The following is a 15,667-nucleotide window of genomic DNA, read 5'->3' as shown; positions in this document are numbered from 1 at the left end:
AGATCCTGCAGCTCCAGTGCGATTTCCAGTGGAACACAAAACACTCGGGTCATAAAGAGCAGCATGGAGGTGTGACAAAGGCGAGCCCGCGCCCGCCGCAGGGAAGGCGGGGGTAAAGGTGTCATAGCGGCTACGGCAGCACAGCCATGCGACAGGCAGCCTCACTGCCTGGCCCTGCGACCCGGGAGCAGACCGCTGGGCCACACGGGCAGCACCGCAGCCTGCGCTCCTCGGTGTGCCGGCTGCCGGGGCATCAGGACACAGGCCTGTCCTCCAACTCAGTCAGACCCCACAGCCGGCCGTCTGCCTGACGCTGAGTGGCACGAAGGGCGTGGAGACTCCACAGCTCATCCCCCCACACGTCCACACCTGCAAGGCCCCCAAGGGTGACCCGGGCATTGGCGCTCGTGCAGGACACCGCGGTGCAGGACGGGGACCGTATGAGCACGGCTGCCAGCTGTCTGCTCGAGGGTCTCAGCCTGGATTTTCACGTGATTTTAGCGTTAACCCCACGCCTTTTGCTGTTTCTCTCAGTTTCCCCTCAGGGCTAACGTCACAGTTCTCGAGTGGCCGTCCTGTTGGCACCACGAGCGCCCTGGCGTTGTCCACAACGCATCCCAGCCTGCTCAGTGAACCGCAGGTGGGCGGCCAGTGCAAGGGGCCGGGCTGGGGGCCTACCTTTCTGCAGGATGGCCGTTAGGTGCTCCCCCAGCAGCTGTTTCTCCACACAGGCTATCAGCGGTTTCCTATGGAAGGGAAGGGATGGTGTCGGCTGTGGAAGGCGGGACAGCCGTCCACGCAGACACCCCGGGGCCCCAGCACTCTGCACGTGGACAATCATCACGGTCACTGACGCAGACTCGGAAGTCCTTCCAGAAACAACCAGCAGGCCCAGGGGAGGGGACGGCGGCAGGCAGGCAGGTACACCCTGCCCGCTGCTCCCTGGACGAAGGCGGCCCCAGCTTGGTGCAGGAGCCCGCCCCCGCCCCAGGTTGCACAGCCCTCCTGCCGCCGCAGCTGTCCCTCTGCTCTGCTCCTTCCTGCGATCGCTCATTAAAACCCGACTTATGGTGGAAGATGCGTGAGTGTCACACAATACAGATCGTCTGAAAGTGTGGACATTCAGGGTGTGTGACTGCATGCACACAGGGACACACCACGCCTCCTGGGTTCACTATGAGAAACTTTTCACAGGACCACCTGACGTCACCCTCTCGGATCCCCAGAGAAGCAGAGCAGATGCGCCGGGCTCTGTCGCACCGACGAGGAAATGGGGTCTGCAGAGGTGTGAGCGGCCCAGACACAGGCAGCGAGTAGGCCAGGGGACAAGTGTCGGCAGGAAGGGCGGCTTCTCCTCTTGGCAGCTTCACTGAGACATAGCTCACTGCAAAGGCCGCCTATGTGATGCATGCAGCTGGACGGCCTGCCATCTGTTCAGAGCTGCACGCGTCCCATTGCGATCTGCTCTCCCGGACTCCCATCACCCAGAACCGTCCCAGCCGTCCCTTTTCTGAGGGACTGTGCGCTGCCAGACGCCGTGCCAGCCTCTCTCCCTGCACTGAGTTCCCAGGTGTCCCCCTTCTGTCCGCGCTCCATCCTCTCCCGCCGAGGACTGTCCCGGGCATGCCCTTCACCAGCCGACCATGGACATGTGTTCACTCTGATGGCATGAGTTGGGCTGCTCTGTGCACACAGGTTGTGTGGCCCCTCCACACACGCAGCAGGGGACCAGATGCTGGAGAAACACGGGGCAACTCTACGCTGACACTCTGAGGAACCACAACCTGCTCCCCAAGCAGCGGCCCCATCTCACACCCCTGCCAGCAACGCACAAGGGCTCGTTTCTCCGTGGCCTCTCCGGTGCTCTCTGGGCCTGCCTTCTGGTTCTGGCCATCCCAGCGGGTGTCGGTGGACCCATGTGTGGCTCTGGTGTGAGTTTACCGGTAACTAAGGGCCCAGGCGCTGTCCCTGCGCTCAGAGAATCACCGCTTCTCCGTGGTTCTGGTCTGGGCTCTGGTCTGCAGGAACCTGGAAAAACTCCACTGTGCCTGTTATCCCTGGTGGCTTGCAGAGTCTCCACCACTGCCCGGGTGTGGCTCAAGTGGCAGGAAGATGAGCTCCCGGGACTCAGAGGTGCAGAGCTTGGGGCAGTCCTGGGGAATTCACTGTTCGCAGCATCCAGGTCCAGAGCCAATGCCACAAACCACACGACAACTCACTGATCTGTGGTTCGAGCATTCCCGCCTCAGCATTGAGTGACTCTGACTGACAGGAGAGTGGGCCTCTCAGGACCCCAGTGCCCAAAGACCATCCCAGGGCAACACGGAGCCCATCCCTGGGCAGGGCCTGTGGATGGCCGGCCACGGGGCGCCACGGGGCTCCACAGGGCACCACGGGGCTTGGCAGCAGGCCGGAGTGCAGCAGACAGCAGACCCTGAAGCCTGGGAGGCCCTGGAGCGCACGACCCAACACCACCCGCACTGCTGACGCAAGGCAGGTGGGATACTGGGCTCCGGGGCCCGGAGGGGCAGTGGGAGCCCAGCCCTAGGGGGCGGCCCACTTAACCCAGGCGCGTTTTCCATCCTGTGATAACTGAGCCACCAGGTACCACAGCCGCCTTGGCCAGTGCTCATCACAGCACTGAGCTCACAGGAGAACCACCTTCTCCTGCGTCTCCTCTGCTTGACTCACACACACTTCTAAGCAACGCGCATAGGACCAGGGGAGGGGTTTACAACGCAGCACAAACCGAGGAGTGCACCCAGGAGCGCGTGTGTGAACACAGAGGCGCCACTGGGCCCACCACTGCCCACGGGCCAGAGCAGAGTGCCTGCCAAACACTCCGCAAAGTCCCCTCCCAGGGGCACCCAGAGCAGCCCTGTCCTGGCACGGCTCCGCAGCCCGGGGTCCCCGCAGGCAGCACACACGTGGCATGTCTGAAGGCAGCCTCGCCTCCACTCCGCGACCCTCTGCTTCCCAGGCTCTCCGCTGTGACGCCTGCCCCCCCCACCCACCGGGAGTCACCACGCTCTGCACGCTTCCACACTCTCTCTCTTAAAAGCAGCCCCCTCCTGCCTCCGGTGCTTCTGCTCTCGTCTTCACAAATGGACACGTCACGTGCCTGATGCAGGCGTCCACAGAACTTTCCCTTTTACTTTTCCCTACTCATCAGCCTCAGGTTTAGAGAATAAAAAATCACGCGAAAAGAGAAAATAATGTGCCTTAGTGTAAATAAAAATCACAGCTACATCAGATGTCTAACAGAAGTTTACAGAAAAAATTCCAGGTGGGGAGGGTGTAGCTCAGTGGTAGAGTGCACGCTTAGCATGCACGAGGTCCTGGGTTCAATTCCCAGTGCCTCCGTTAAAAAAAAAAAAAAGGCTGACATTCAATGAGACCCAGTTAACATAGATCTCTATGAATTTGTAACAAATTATAAACTGTCTGCGATGCCAAGTATCTCAGCCTGAATCATTCCCGTTGGTCAATAACTCACGACAGGACACTCAGTCAGCGTGACCTACTAGTGCTAAACAACCACAAGGGACAAGCAGACCGTGTGCGAAGCACACACACGTGCAGACGGCAGAGGCTCAGTCTGCGGGCCCGCCGTCCCAGGACCGGCCGGGAGGAGGTTCTCCAAGCCAGGCAGCAGTACTCACTGTGTGCTGTGGTCTAAGTATGTGATCACTCGGTCTCCTTCCTCCTCCAAACGTCTACTTACATGGTTAAGATATTCCGGAACCTTCCAAACAAAACATTGAAACACATCAGTAACAAAAAACATTCTTGATGTCACCCATGGAGCTGAAATATTCTTTTCCTTATTATTAAAAAAAAAAAAAAAACAGAACATATGTTCAAAGCCAAATATTGACACAGATTAACGGGGTGGAGGGGCGAAGTGGGGAGGACACACAGCAGAAAGATTCTTCACAGTCAGTCCTGGCGACTACAGTTAACCCCAGAATTAGGGCCGAGGCAGTGCTGCACTGCTGTGCCCGTCTGCAGCAGGGCTCCTCTGTCACGGAGGCCGGGGACAGGTGGGCGCAGCTCCAGGCACTCCGGCCTGAGTGCGGGAGGTCAGCAAAGCAGATCAACAGAGTGTCCATGCGAGGCCACCAGACAGAGTGGCTGTCAAGATCTCGAATGTGCTCTGAGTTTCCAGGCAAAGGGTGTTTCTGCTGTCAGCCGACAGCACAGCATAGGCCCCAGGACAGGGGTCTCTGAGGTTCTGACCCGGGGCCTCTGATGTGAAAGGGCGACGGCCCCGGTGGCTTCCTTCAAGATTGGGCTCTGATGCCCGAGAAACTGGCTATCAGGTTTTCTGGGTTCTTACTACTGTCGTGTGGTTTTTTGCATGGCTTTTTGGGTAATTCTTTCAACGCCTCACACGGATGGAAACCTTTAACATGTTGGGTTTATGCTCCACATCTACGAGCTCTCTTCTGCCCTCCTGCTTCACGTGAGCTCTTTTACCTGTTTCCTGAGCTGTCTCACTGGCTGTTTTACTGGGCAGTGGGCAACAGAAGAGCTTCTAAGTTGGGAAAAAAAAATTAAATTCTTGACATAATAAGAAAGAAGTTACTCCTGGGGATTTAAAACTAGTTGTGGTTTTCAGTAAAATGTCTTCGTGTGTGAAAAGACAAACAGTCAGAAATTATACTTAGATGCACGTCTCCCAAAGTGAAATAAGGCAACTGGGAAACACTGCCACGTCTCACCTCTCTTTCTTGCATTAATCTTTGGCCTTCTGCAGCATATAAACAATTAGTTTCCTCCAAAAACTTCACTTCAAATGAATCTTTATACACCTAAAAAACAAGCAGAGTTACTGACCAGTCACAGTGAGGAGGCCTCCCTCGCAGCCCTGAGCGCTGAGGGGCCCTGGTTCCCAGGGAGCGCGCCGCTGTGACCCACACGCGCTGATGAGCTGCCGGGGCTGCCCCTGCTCCGCGGAGCCTTGGCTGACCCCTGGCAGGGGGCTCCCAGCCAGCTGGCCGCTCCACCGCCCCGGAGTGTGCCAGGCCCTCGGCCCTCTCCTGTGGAGCATGAGGCTGTGACCATAAGGACTGCAGTGCCAGCTGGGGCCCCACGACCCCAGACTTCCAGCCCACAGGCGGCCACCTGCTCCTCCTTGGAGATGAAGCACACTCCTTCCTGGCGGGTATTTGCCTGGCAGAACTCACAGCCCGGGGGATGCTACCCTCACCTCACCAAAGCTCAGGCCGACTTGTCTCAGCCCACGTCCCCTCCTCACCGGAGTCCTGAGTCCCACCACCCTGCCACACACCCAGGCCCCAACCCCTCTGTGTGCACAGCCCCTCCCCCATGAAAGGCCTGCATGCTCACCCCACTCCCACGGGCACCCCTTGTCTGTGTGGCCTGCGGTTGCCTGCAGCAGCCTATCTGTTCCACCTTTCCTTTGTTTCTTAAACTTCCGTTTGCTTTTGGTAAATTCCTTTCCTGCCCGTGACACCGGCCTGCCGTGCCCCCCAAGGGCGCTGGCCTTTCTGGCTCCAGGTGCAGCGCTAGCCCTTTCTAAGGTCACAGAAACTCCCGTATCTTCAACAGACATTTCTATGATTCACGTTTTGCACTTAAAACTTTGACGTGAGTAGCGGGCGGGGACCGACTTCGCCTGGAAACGGGCCTCGGCTCACCTGCAGGTCGGAGAGCATGCTCAGCAGGCTCCGCAGCAGGCTCCGGTCCGCAGCCTCCCCGCTGCGCTCCCGCCCGATCAGCAGCAGGATTCCATCGATTGTTTTAGTCTGAACCATTTTATCACTGATAATGTGGTTTCTGAACAGTTCTAACCCCATATCCCTGTATGAACAGTGAAAAACAAGGCTCCATCTCAGTTCGCTTTCAGAAGTTTTAGGTGAGGCTCCAGCCGCACAGTGAGCCGTGTCCCCAAACCACTGACTCGCTAACTCTCTAGACCAGACATGAAGTGTTTGTTCTCTGCTTTTTATTTTAATTTTCGACAGCCTGGCATGGCTGGCGTGCGTCTCCTCAGCAAGACTGTCTGCTTCCTGGTGGGTCAGGCAACAGTCCCAGGAGGAGCACAGAGGCCCCCCCAGGGTCCGGTGCGCCAGTGAAGAGGACACCCATCTCGCAAACCCTGCTGGGATCAGAGAGTCCCTGCTGCCCTTCCCGGGGACACGGTCAGAGGTCAGGGGTCAGAGGTGCCGCGGGCTGCCCTCCGCCCGGCCCCTGGAGAGTGGAGCTAGGAAGCGGCACTCACAGTCCCCCACGCTCGCTCAGCTCGTGCCCGAGGAACTGAGGAGGAAGTTCCGCTGTCAGTTACCGTCCACAAAAACTACGAGACAAGTATGGGGCTCTGCTGTGCAGGCGCGTCGAAGGTCCCGGTGGGGCTGACCACTGGGGAGGAGGAGAGAACTCAGATACCTGGGCCCAGCCAGGCCCCCTGAATGGGCAGCTCAGGGGGCATAGGTGGCGGCGGAGGTGGAGGTGGGCGTGGCGCGGACGGCGGCGAGGCAGAGTCAGGGAGCCGTCTGTGCCGAGAACCCGTCCTCCTGCGCCGCCCACCATCACAAAGGGCCTTTCCTGGGCCCCAGCCTCCGCATCCTCCACAGACGAGCAGGGAGCCCAGCGGTCAACCACCTGGGTTTGAACCCTGCCCGCCCCTTGCTGGCTGAGACTTGGGCAAGGAACCCAAGCTCTGCGAGCCTGTCGTCAGCTGTGAAAGGGAATCATGTGGCTCAGCATGAGGCCCGGCAGGTGCGCGCAGCAGAAGGGGTGGGACACCCACTTGTCCACCGCTGTGCTGTCGCCGTAACCTTCTTCTGAAAGGGCAGCTTCCTCCACCAGCCATCAGGATGTGCCCTCAGCTTCCCCTCTGGCCCCCACAGGCACCCGCCCCTCCATATCTGTCTCAGATCCAAGCCCCTCCCGTGGACTCAAGCTCAGGCGAGGCCGCCCCTCCTCACCCCTCCCTGTGTGGTCCTCAAGCCCCTTCTCCACGACTCATGCCTGCAGCTTCGCACTGGCGTGGGGTGTCTGCGCCACAAGCAAGGTCTGTAGCTGCCACGACATGGTCACACCATAAACTACATTCATAAACTAGAGATCAGGCCAGGCAACCGACACCTGGGCACAGCACGCAGTCGGCTCCGCCTGGTTTCCCCACCCAGTCTTCCCGCGCAGAGCTGCCCTCGGGGTTCAGCACGTCGACCGGCAGGCACCAGCAGGCTCGGCACAAGAGCCCTGGGAGCAGAAGCCCTGTGATGTGGGCGTCACTGGCCTCAATTTACCACCTTTCCTGCTTCTCTGGGCAACAAGCCTCCTTCCTGCAGACGGGTGAGGGTCCAGACAGGCCGTGCAGGAGTCAGGGGGAAGGGCACGAAGGGAACGTGGTGTGAAGGGGGGTGTCCACAAGGAGAGGCCAGAGCGGCGTAGGCGTGGGGTGATGGGGAACAGGGGCGAGAGCAGCCTCCTGTGGTGAAAGGAGAAACCCTGCCTTCTGGGGTGGGAGAGAACCACAGGGAGGGAGCTGGACAGGGAAGTGCCTCTTAAAGAACTGGGTTCAGAGATGGTGAGAGGGCAGATGCCCCTGAACACAGTGCGACATCCACAGGGACAGAGACCAGGGGGACTGGGGACGAGATGGAGCACCAGCCCCGGTCAGGGCGGGCAGGGCTGCCCAAAGGCCGACGCGGAGACAGAAGGGTATCACTGGCAGAGGTCAGGGCGTCAGTGGCAAGGGGTCCCCAACTCATGTCATCCCTGAAAGGCACTGCGCGACCAGCTGGAGGCCAGGCCCCGCATCCTGCTGACCTCACCAGAGCAGGGAAGGAGCCTTTCCCTCGCAGAAGAGGTGGATGGAGCTTACAAAAACAGGGCTTTGCGAGACACTTCTGGGCTGGTCCCCCCGTGACACTCAGAGCCAGCTGGAGAAGGTGCTAGAACTTGCCCGTCCTGTGTGCTGCCTGCCACTCCGCCCCCTACCCTCACCAGTGACACGGACACCAGGCTGAGACCCCCCTGGGCGCCAGGGACTCTGCCCACACAGAGGCCACGCTCGGCCACGTGCATGTCACCACACTAACCAGCAGAGACGCGTGGGCTCAGCCACTGAGGCTCCAGGACCAGGACACTCACCAGATGGAGGGAAGCATGGAATTCTGAAGTACGTAAGTGCGATCCAGAAACAGGAAAATGCTTCTGATCATGATCTGGAGGGCAGAGAGGAAGCCGGCTCATTCACGGATCTCACCAACAGAGCAGTCAAGACGAGGCCTCCTGAACTCTAACCACACTGGCTGTCTCAGATCTAATGCGACCGCTTCTCAATGAGAAGACGTTTACCACCAAGACCCTCATGACCAATTCTTTCCCCTAAATTTAACTGCTCCCCTTGGTGTTTAATTTTCATCTCTTTAACCCAAAAAACCTGACGGTAAGGTCTTACAGCAGCTTACCCTCAGACACCTTGGAAATTCGGTCACCTCCTGCCCGACATGGTGAGTCTCCCTAGACCGGGGAGGTGCTCTAGGCTGAATTTTTCAAGCACTAGTTCTTGTCCCGTGAGCGTGAGGTACCGTGTCCCCACTGACCCTGCTGTGCAGGCTCCCCAGCCGCGCCCTGCACGCCAACGTGACCCCACAACTGTGCTCTCGGGACGCCCCGCGCTTGGCCGTGGGGGTTTGTTCACACACGTAAACAGAACCTTCCCAACAGACGTCCACCTGTGTCTCCGCTCCACCTGCTGCCTGGCCCGGAACAGGCCCCCTCGCTGCTTCCTCCTCCCCTCATTTAGGAAGCAAGAGTCCGACCTCCTCAGGAAAGCTACGGACACCATCTTTCCCGTCACTCACATACTCACCCACCAGGTCCCCCTGAAAGCTCACGTATGAAACACCAGAGTCAGTACACTCACAAGTCTGGGACTTACATCTAAGACTTAGTGCAGTGAAGCCCCAGAGCTCAGGCACAGACCGAGACACGGAGGACTTCAGGGACCCGCCAGAACTGCGGGGACCACGAGCTGCCGTCAGGTCGGCGTGAAGGCCAGGCTAGCGGCCGGCCCACTCCAGGAGGGCAGAGTTCACCTTCCCCCCTGTTCACCACTCTGCCGTCCAGCCACGTCGGAGCTGGGGCAGCGTCCCACCCAGCAGAGCAGCCCGCCCCCTCAGCTCACGACCTGCCCACCTTCTTCGGGCAGGGGAGGGATGGCGGCTGAGGGCATGCTTCGATTAAACAAAAAACCACAGCTGCATTAATTACTGGCTTTCCTTCCTGTCCAGCTAAGCCAGAGGCTGGGGAAGACCCGCGAGGGAGCGCTCAGGAGACTAGACGTGAGGGTCAGCCAGCTCACCATCTGTCTGCAGTGATCCTGCCAGCACGTGTTAATCTTCTTCAAAAACAAAACACTATCTAGTGAGTCTGTGCAGAGCTGCTAAGGAAAACTTGGGAAACATCAGCCAGTTTACTTATGCAGTTTTCACCCCTTCCCTCCTCCAGTTTCCTTTGCTCTGCTCAGTGACCACAGCACTGGAGGACCAGGAGCAAGGTTTCTTCCGTCGCCGTCTTCTCGCCAGCCTGTCACCAACCCGCCTGCCCCACCCGCCCCTCGCCTCCTGCAGCCTCCCCGTCCCTTTCGCTCCGAGTTTGTGGGAAGCGGTTACACCTCATAGAAGACTAATGAGGATTTAAAAAAAAAAAAAAAAAAAAAGAATAAAGAATAGCAGAACTCAAACTTCTAGGTATTTTGCAGAACTTTTCCTAAATTCTTCAAACCAGACCCAATAAATTGACATTTTCACTTTAATCAAATCAGCAAAGTAAATGGTAAAAATTCCACTTAAAAGATCTGTTATATTGGGTTGTATGATACAATCCTGTAATAAATAAAAAGGAATGTTAAAAGCTGTCATTTTAGTATTAAAAATACTCAGTAGCTCTTTATTCTATTGATGTTCAGTTTGAAAAGACTGAGGTGATGAATAGGAACCTCACAAGCCAAAAAAGGATATTCTCGAAACTGAAGAATTTGTGCTTGGACATGAGCTTCACAGACCTGGCGCAGCTGCTGGTAGAGTGTTGGCGAAACTTTGTGAGAACAAAGATTTTCAACAGCCTGAAACAAAAAGGAATAAATGAATTATTCACTATAACAAATTAGTTCTTTAAAAATCTACTTGAATAAATGGCTATAATCTTTACAGAAAGACAACCCCCACACTTGTAACCTACAAATAAATGACTACGTTAAGTTTAGGGCAGTCACTGGTGGAATGCCGGAATCCACGTGGTTTGGTAAAAACGGTCCATACCGGGCTCCCACTGCACACAGGTCTGACAGCACGGCCGAGAGCCCTGGGACAGCAGGACCCACGCGGCCCCGGCGTGGGCGTCTCACGACCCTCCACGTTATCCGGGTGCCACAGTCTCCAGCCCGGCACGCCAGTGCCCGAGGACACGACTCCCGAGCCTGCGGGGCAGGGGGAGCGGGTGGGAGTGTGCCCTGCTGACGACAGCGTGACCCCAGGGCAGGAGGTCCCTGCTCCAGAGCCTCGGCATCCACCTGCCAATGGGGGAGGACACCGGGCATTCCAGAGTCTTTCACTCTTACGAGCGTGATGACTCCGTCCAAACCGAGCTGAAGGTGCAACGCCGCGAGAGCCAGGCGCACAGGCAAGTTCACCATAAACTAACTAAGAAACAAGGTTGTGAGGAGGAAATAGTTTTCATAAATTGTATCCACATTAAAGAAATGTTTGTACATTCTTACCAATTCTAATAAAATTTTCTTTCAAATCTCAAGCACAAAACCAGAATCTTATTCAGTGCAAGTATGAAACACTATAAACAGAAATATGGTTTTTCTATTGCCTATTTTTAAACTATTTTTAAAAGTATGGGTTATATACAGAAGGAAGACACTTTAGAATCTCAGCTGAAATACTATACTGCCTGGTGATAAAAGGGCAACTTAAATTTTTATAAAGATAGTAAAAAAGCAACCACTGTGAAGAAATATAGCAATTACTACCATATAAAACACAGGCGTATTTATAAAATTCAAAAGAGAACACGGAAGTGGCGGAGGGTATATAGTTCAAGTGGCAGAGCACGTCCTTATTAGCACGCACGAGGACCTGGGTTCAATCCCCAGTACTTCCTCTAAAAATAAATAAATAAACCTAATTACCTCCCCTCAAAAGTAAAAAAAAAAAAAATTTAAAAAGGGAACATGAAATAATAACTTAAAAAATAAAAATACCTTCCCTCTACATCTGTCTGACTACAGAATATGGGATTCCTATTAACATTTTGTTTTATATCCTTCGATTCTTTTCTCAAACTCTGTATAATTCAAAGATCCACTGTGTTTTTTTCTCAAAAAAAAAAAAAACCCACAAAAAAACCCAAGATAACTTCACCACAGAGGCTTTTGCTCCAGTAATCATTACAAACTTAATTATTACGAAGTAAGTTTTCAGTACAGGAAGAAAATGTATTTTCTTTGGTAGACACCAAGATAGGCCTGGAGCGGGTGTCCCTCACAGAACAGCACCCCGCCAGGCCTGTTGTGAATGCTCTGACTCCTGAACCAGGCGTCAGCGTCACGAGAATGAGCTCCTCCAGCTGTGACCGGTCGCCGCTGACTCAGTTACCAGCTCTTTCTCCTATACGCCCTACTTGGCACACGCTTACTATTTACATGAAGCCCAGTGAGGTTTGTTTTTCAAGTGGAGAATTTGGGGACCTCTTAAAGCAGCCAGGCAGAGCCAGGGAACCAGGCTTGCTGTGGGCGTGTGTCCTGCTGAGTCACTGCTGGTGTCTCGTGTTACAGGCACCTGGTCACCTCTGGAGGCAGGGCGGCCGCTCTCTAGTGGCATGGCAGGGAGTGGCAGGCCGTTCTGTCCTGGTGGGGAGCAGTGGGAGCCCCTCCTCTGGGAGGGGGGAGTGCCCCCCTCCTGTGTTGGGTGGCTTGGCTGAGTCATCGCAGTGAAAGCAACTGACTAGTCCAGGCACTGGAGAGGAGCAGCCCCGGGCCCTACTCGCATTAGGGTAAGGATGCCGTCCTCCATGTCTGGGCCGCCCTCCCATCACGCAGGTCTCTAATCAGCACGCCTGCAGGGCACCACACCCACGTATCTGTGTTGGACAGCATCCACCCTTACTGGGCACACGTCCTGCAGGTGGGGACCCAGACAGGACCAGAAAGGAGCTGTGGGCAAACACCAGCAGCCACACGGTGTGGGCCCAACAGGTCTGGGAGAGGCCCGTCCGGGTAGCGGTCCTTAAGGCCACAGCTGGTATTAGAGAGAAGGAGGAGTGAAACATCTCAGAGTGACAAGTCGGGAAGGAAAAGGCAGACAAGTCCTAGGAGTCGTGTATGTAAACAAAGGGGAAAAATAAAAAACACCCCTCCCCACAGTTCCCGGGGACTATTACAGAGACAGAGCCCGGCTGGGGCACAAGGCAAAGTGCACTCCCTCAGCTTCGTCCTTCTGACAGACCTGGAGTCAGGGCTGGGTGGGGGCCTCCAGCAGCCGGGGGCCCCTGTTCAGCAATAAACAGTCGTGAAAGTGGACCCTGCACAGAGGCAGGCCTGCTTAAATGGGACACGCTCACCACACGGGGAGAAGCTGCCCCCAGGCTCACCCCGCCCCCCAGACTCCCCCCCATGAGAAATGAGTAGAGCAACATAAAATAAAAACGAGGACTCAGGTCTGAGTGAGGGGACCAAGCGTGAGACGGAGGGTTCCTAGGAAAACTCGGCAGGCACGGACAGCCCACGGTGCTCTGGCCACCTCTGACCCCCACCCCTGCCCCCCATGCTGGAAGCAAGTCCCTACCAGGAACCACTGCGTTCACCAAGTGACAAGAGTTGCTCAATCATAAAAATCCTTTCTATTAGGCCTAATATATCTGAGTCTGAATATTCTGTTTTTGAATAACTTGTGTATTGAATTCACTCTCGATCAATTTACTTTCTCAAATTGGTCCATCAGTGTGTCTATTCTAATCAACTTTTCCGCTTTTCCGCTTTTTCTAATCAACTTTGTCCATCCCATTAATACATCAGTGCCCGACTCTACCGCAGTCTCCTTCACTCAGTTCTCACCAGGCAGGACGATTTCCTGGAGACGTTTCCTCCATGACTCAAAACAAGCAGCACGGCTTTTCCCCAGTGCGAGTTCTCCGTGACAGGTTTGCTTCTGTGCATCAAAACTAGCCTGAGATCAACACCTAGCCTCCCCCTGGAGCCCTTCTCAAACATGCAGCCTTTGGTTTTCCATTGTCTCGTTAAGCGAATAAGCAGAACTAAAATACACAAACGTAAGACACACAAGAGACACTTTCTTCAGTGAGTGGAGATTTCTGATCTGAACTCAGGTTCTCAAAACCAGAAAAGACCTATGCATTCAAAATCTCCTCCTCCCCCAATTACCGGAGGAGAGTGACTCTGGGTGGGACGCGTGTGTGTCTGTCAAGACTTTTTCATCACCCTGGTTTGAATTTCCCTTCTTACCAAACAAAAACAAACACACGAACAGGCAGCCTGGGCAGGGACACTCCAATACTGCCTCCGATAGGGAGGCCTGCTAAGGCCTGGACCCCCGACACGGAGATGCGAGATCCCGCTCTGGGGAGACCGATGCCCTCAGACAATCCTGAAAGCTTCCTCAGAAACAAACACACCTTCCAAGCTTTGGTGAGAACTGTTACTTCTACATGAGGTTCTTGGCAAAGCACACACTGCACCACCTCAGCTAAAGCTCAGGCTTTATTGTGAAACACCAGGTCAAGTGCAGTCCACTTCCTCAGAGACCAGGACAAAGCGTGTGGTCAGTCATGTCACCGTGACACCAGCTGCTATCTCTGTCCGGTTCGCTTCCATGAGATCTGAGCGGCTCACTCCATAAAGACGTCCTCTGACTTGCTGACACTGCCGAGTGGCCTGAAGCCTGCCTGTGCACACGCCCTCCAAAAGCCCACGCACTGACCCCACACTCGGGCCCTCCTGAGATGACCCCTGGAACGTGTACTGCCATTGTGGGGTAGGCATCCCTGGCCCTCGGGGTCTCCAGACACTCACACGGGCACCCACGGACCCCCGGGGAAACACTGCTCACGACAGGATCGACGGTGGCCGTCAGGAAGTGCACCGCTGCTAGAAGGTCCAGCAGTGACTCTGCTATGAAAGATGACAGGCAATGACACCAGACAGTCAGACCCCCAGGAAAAGAGGACTAACAGGCCCTGGCTGTGAGATGCAGCATTTTGTTACGCTCGGGGCCTGTGGGAGTTCAGGCTTTCCCTGGGACTCTTGCTTCTGGCCAAGATGAAGTAAAGGAACTGGACTGACTCTTCTGCCTAAAATAATAGATGAAGCAACACTTTCCAAAGCACCGCACGTGGGGCTCTGGGAGGCAGTGACCTTGGGAGATGGGAGACAGACCAGCACTGAGCACTCTGGCTTCCCACATCCGGGGTCCAGGCTGCAGAGCAGGTGCACTGAGCTGAGGCTCGAATCTGCAAGATGAAGGCCTGGAGAGGAGAGATGCAGCCAGAGGAACCTGGAGATGTGCAAGGTGAGCTCAATGATCCTCTCCGTGCATTCTGCAGAGCACTGACCGGCACGTACACGTGCAGAAGCTGCCAAGGCCAGGCAAAGAACCCCCCCAAAGCCTGGAGAACACAGTGTCTGGTGCTCACACACTCCCCCCAGCCAGAAGAGAAAATGGCAGGGCCCTGGGTAGAGGGTTCAGAAAGGTTGTACCTCAGTCCTGGGGGCAATCAGCCCTTGACAAAATCTTAAAGGCAAGACTCTGAAAAATCATACTGTTTCAAAGAAATTTAACCAAGTCCAAAACAAAGCTCAAGAATACCAACAAGAACACAGAAGCATCCACCACACACGTCAAAGTCAGTGCTCGGCAGTCAGACTACCAGATACGCAAAGCAGGAAACAGCTGCTAATGGGGAGAAAACCAATCAGCCAAAAGCCACTTGAAACTGACAGAGACATCAGAACTGGCGACAAGGAGCTATCACAACTGTGCTCCGCACACTGCAAAAAGTCAAGCAGAGACAGGGAAGATGCAAAAGGGACTCACACTGAACACCCAGAGAGGAAAACGACGCACGCGGTGAAAATCGCACCAGACGGTATTCATGCAGATCAGATGCTGCAGTCACTGATCAGAGAGAACTCAAAGACAGGCATAAACTGAGTAACTCTGCATCTGCTGATGAACTCTGTAGTTGAGCATCTTTCCACCAAGAAAGCCAAGCAGCCTTCACTGGGGAATTTTCTCAAACACTTAAGGAAGAAATAATGCCAATTCTATACAAAGTCTTCCAGAAAATGAAAAGGAGGGAATGTTTCTGAGACCAGCATCACTCTGATACCAAAATGAGACACAGACATTACATGAATACACAAATATCTTTTGTGATCATAGATGCAAAAATTAACAAACACTAGCAAATTAAATCCAATAATACATTAAAAAGATAATGCATCATGACCCAGTATGATTTATGCCAGAGTCAAAGACTGGTCTAACATTAAAGAAAAAAAAATCAATGTTGTTTACAAACTTAAAACCAAAAATCATATGGCCACCTCAATAGCTGCAGAAGAATCTGTCAAAATCCAACACGTATTTCTGATAAAACTCTTAGT

General features: G+C 54.8%; 1 protein-coding gene across 1 annotated transcript in view; it reads right to left on the bottom strand.

Annotated features, from left to right (window-relative positions):
- Positions 1-15,667, bottom strand: part of CUL4A (cullin 4A) — a 35,949-nt gene that overhangs the window by 15,790 nt on the left and 4,492 nt on the right. Inside the window, exons 3-9 of the mRNA XM_074378586.1 lie at positions 9,999-10,102; positions 9,341-9,410; positions 8,125-8,198; positions 5,664-5,826; positions 4,725-4,814; positions 3,663-3,745; positions 679-746 (exon numbers count right to left, since the gene is read on the bottom strand). Coding sequence (XP_074234687.1) covers positions 679-746; positions 3,663-3,745; positions 4,725-4,814; positions 5,664-5,826; positions 8,125-8,198; positions 9,341-9,410; positions 9,999-10,102 — 652 coding nt within the window. The remainder of the gene's footprint in view (positions 1-678; positions 747-3,662; positions 3,746-4,724; positions 4,815-5,663; positions 5,827-8,124; positions 8,199-9,340; positions 9,411-9,998; positions 10,103-15,667) is intronic.

This window comes from Camelus bactrianus, chromosome 14 (assembly GCF_048773025.1).
Source record: "Camelus bactrianus isolate YW-2024 breed Bactrian camel chromosome 14, ASM4877302v1, whole genome shotgun sequence".
NCBI lineage: Eukaryota > Metazoa > Chordata > Mammalia > Artiodactyla > Camelidae > Camelus > Camelus bactrianus.
The sequence above is the reverse complement of the archived record's forward strand: the minus strand, read 5'-3'. Positions and strand labels throughout refer to the sequence as shown.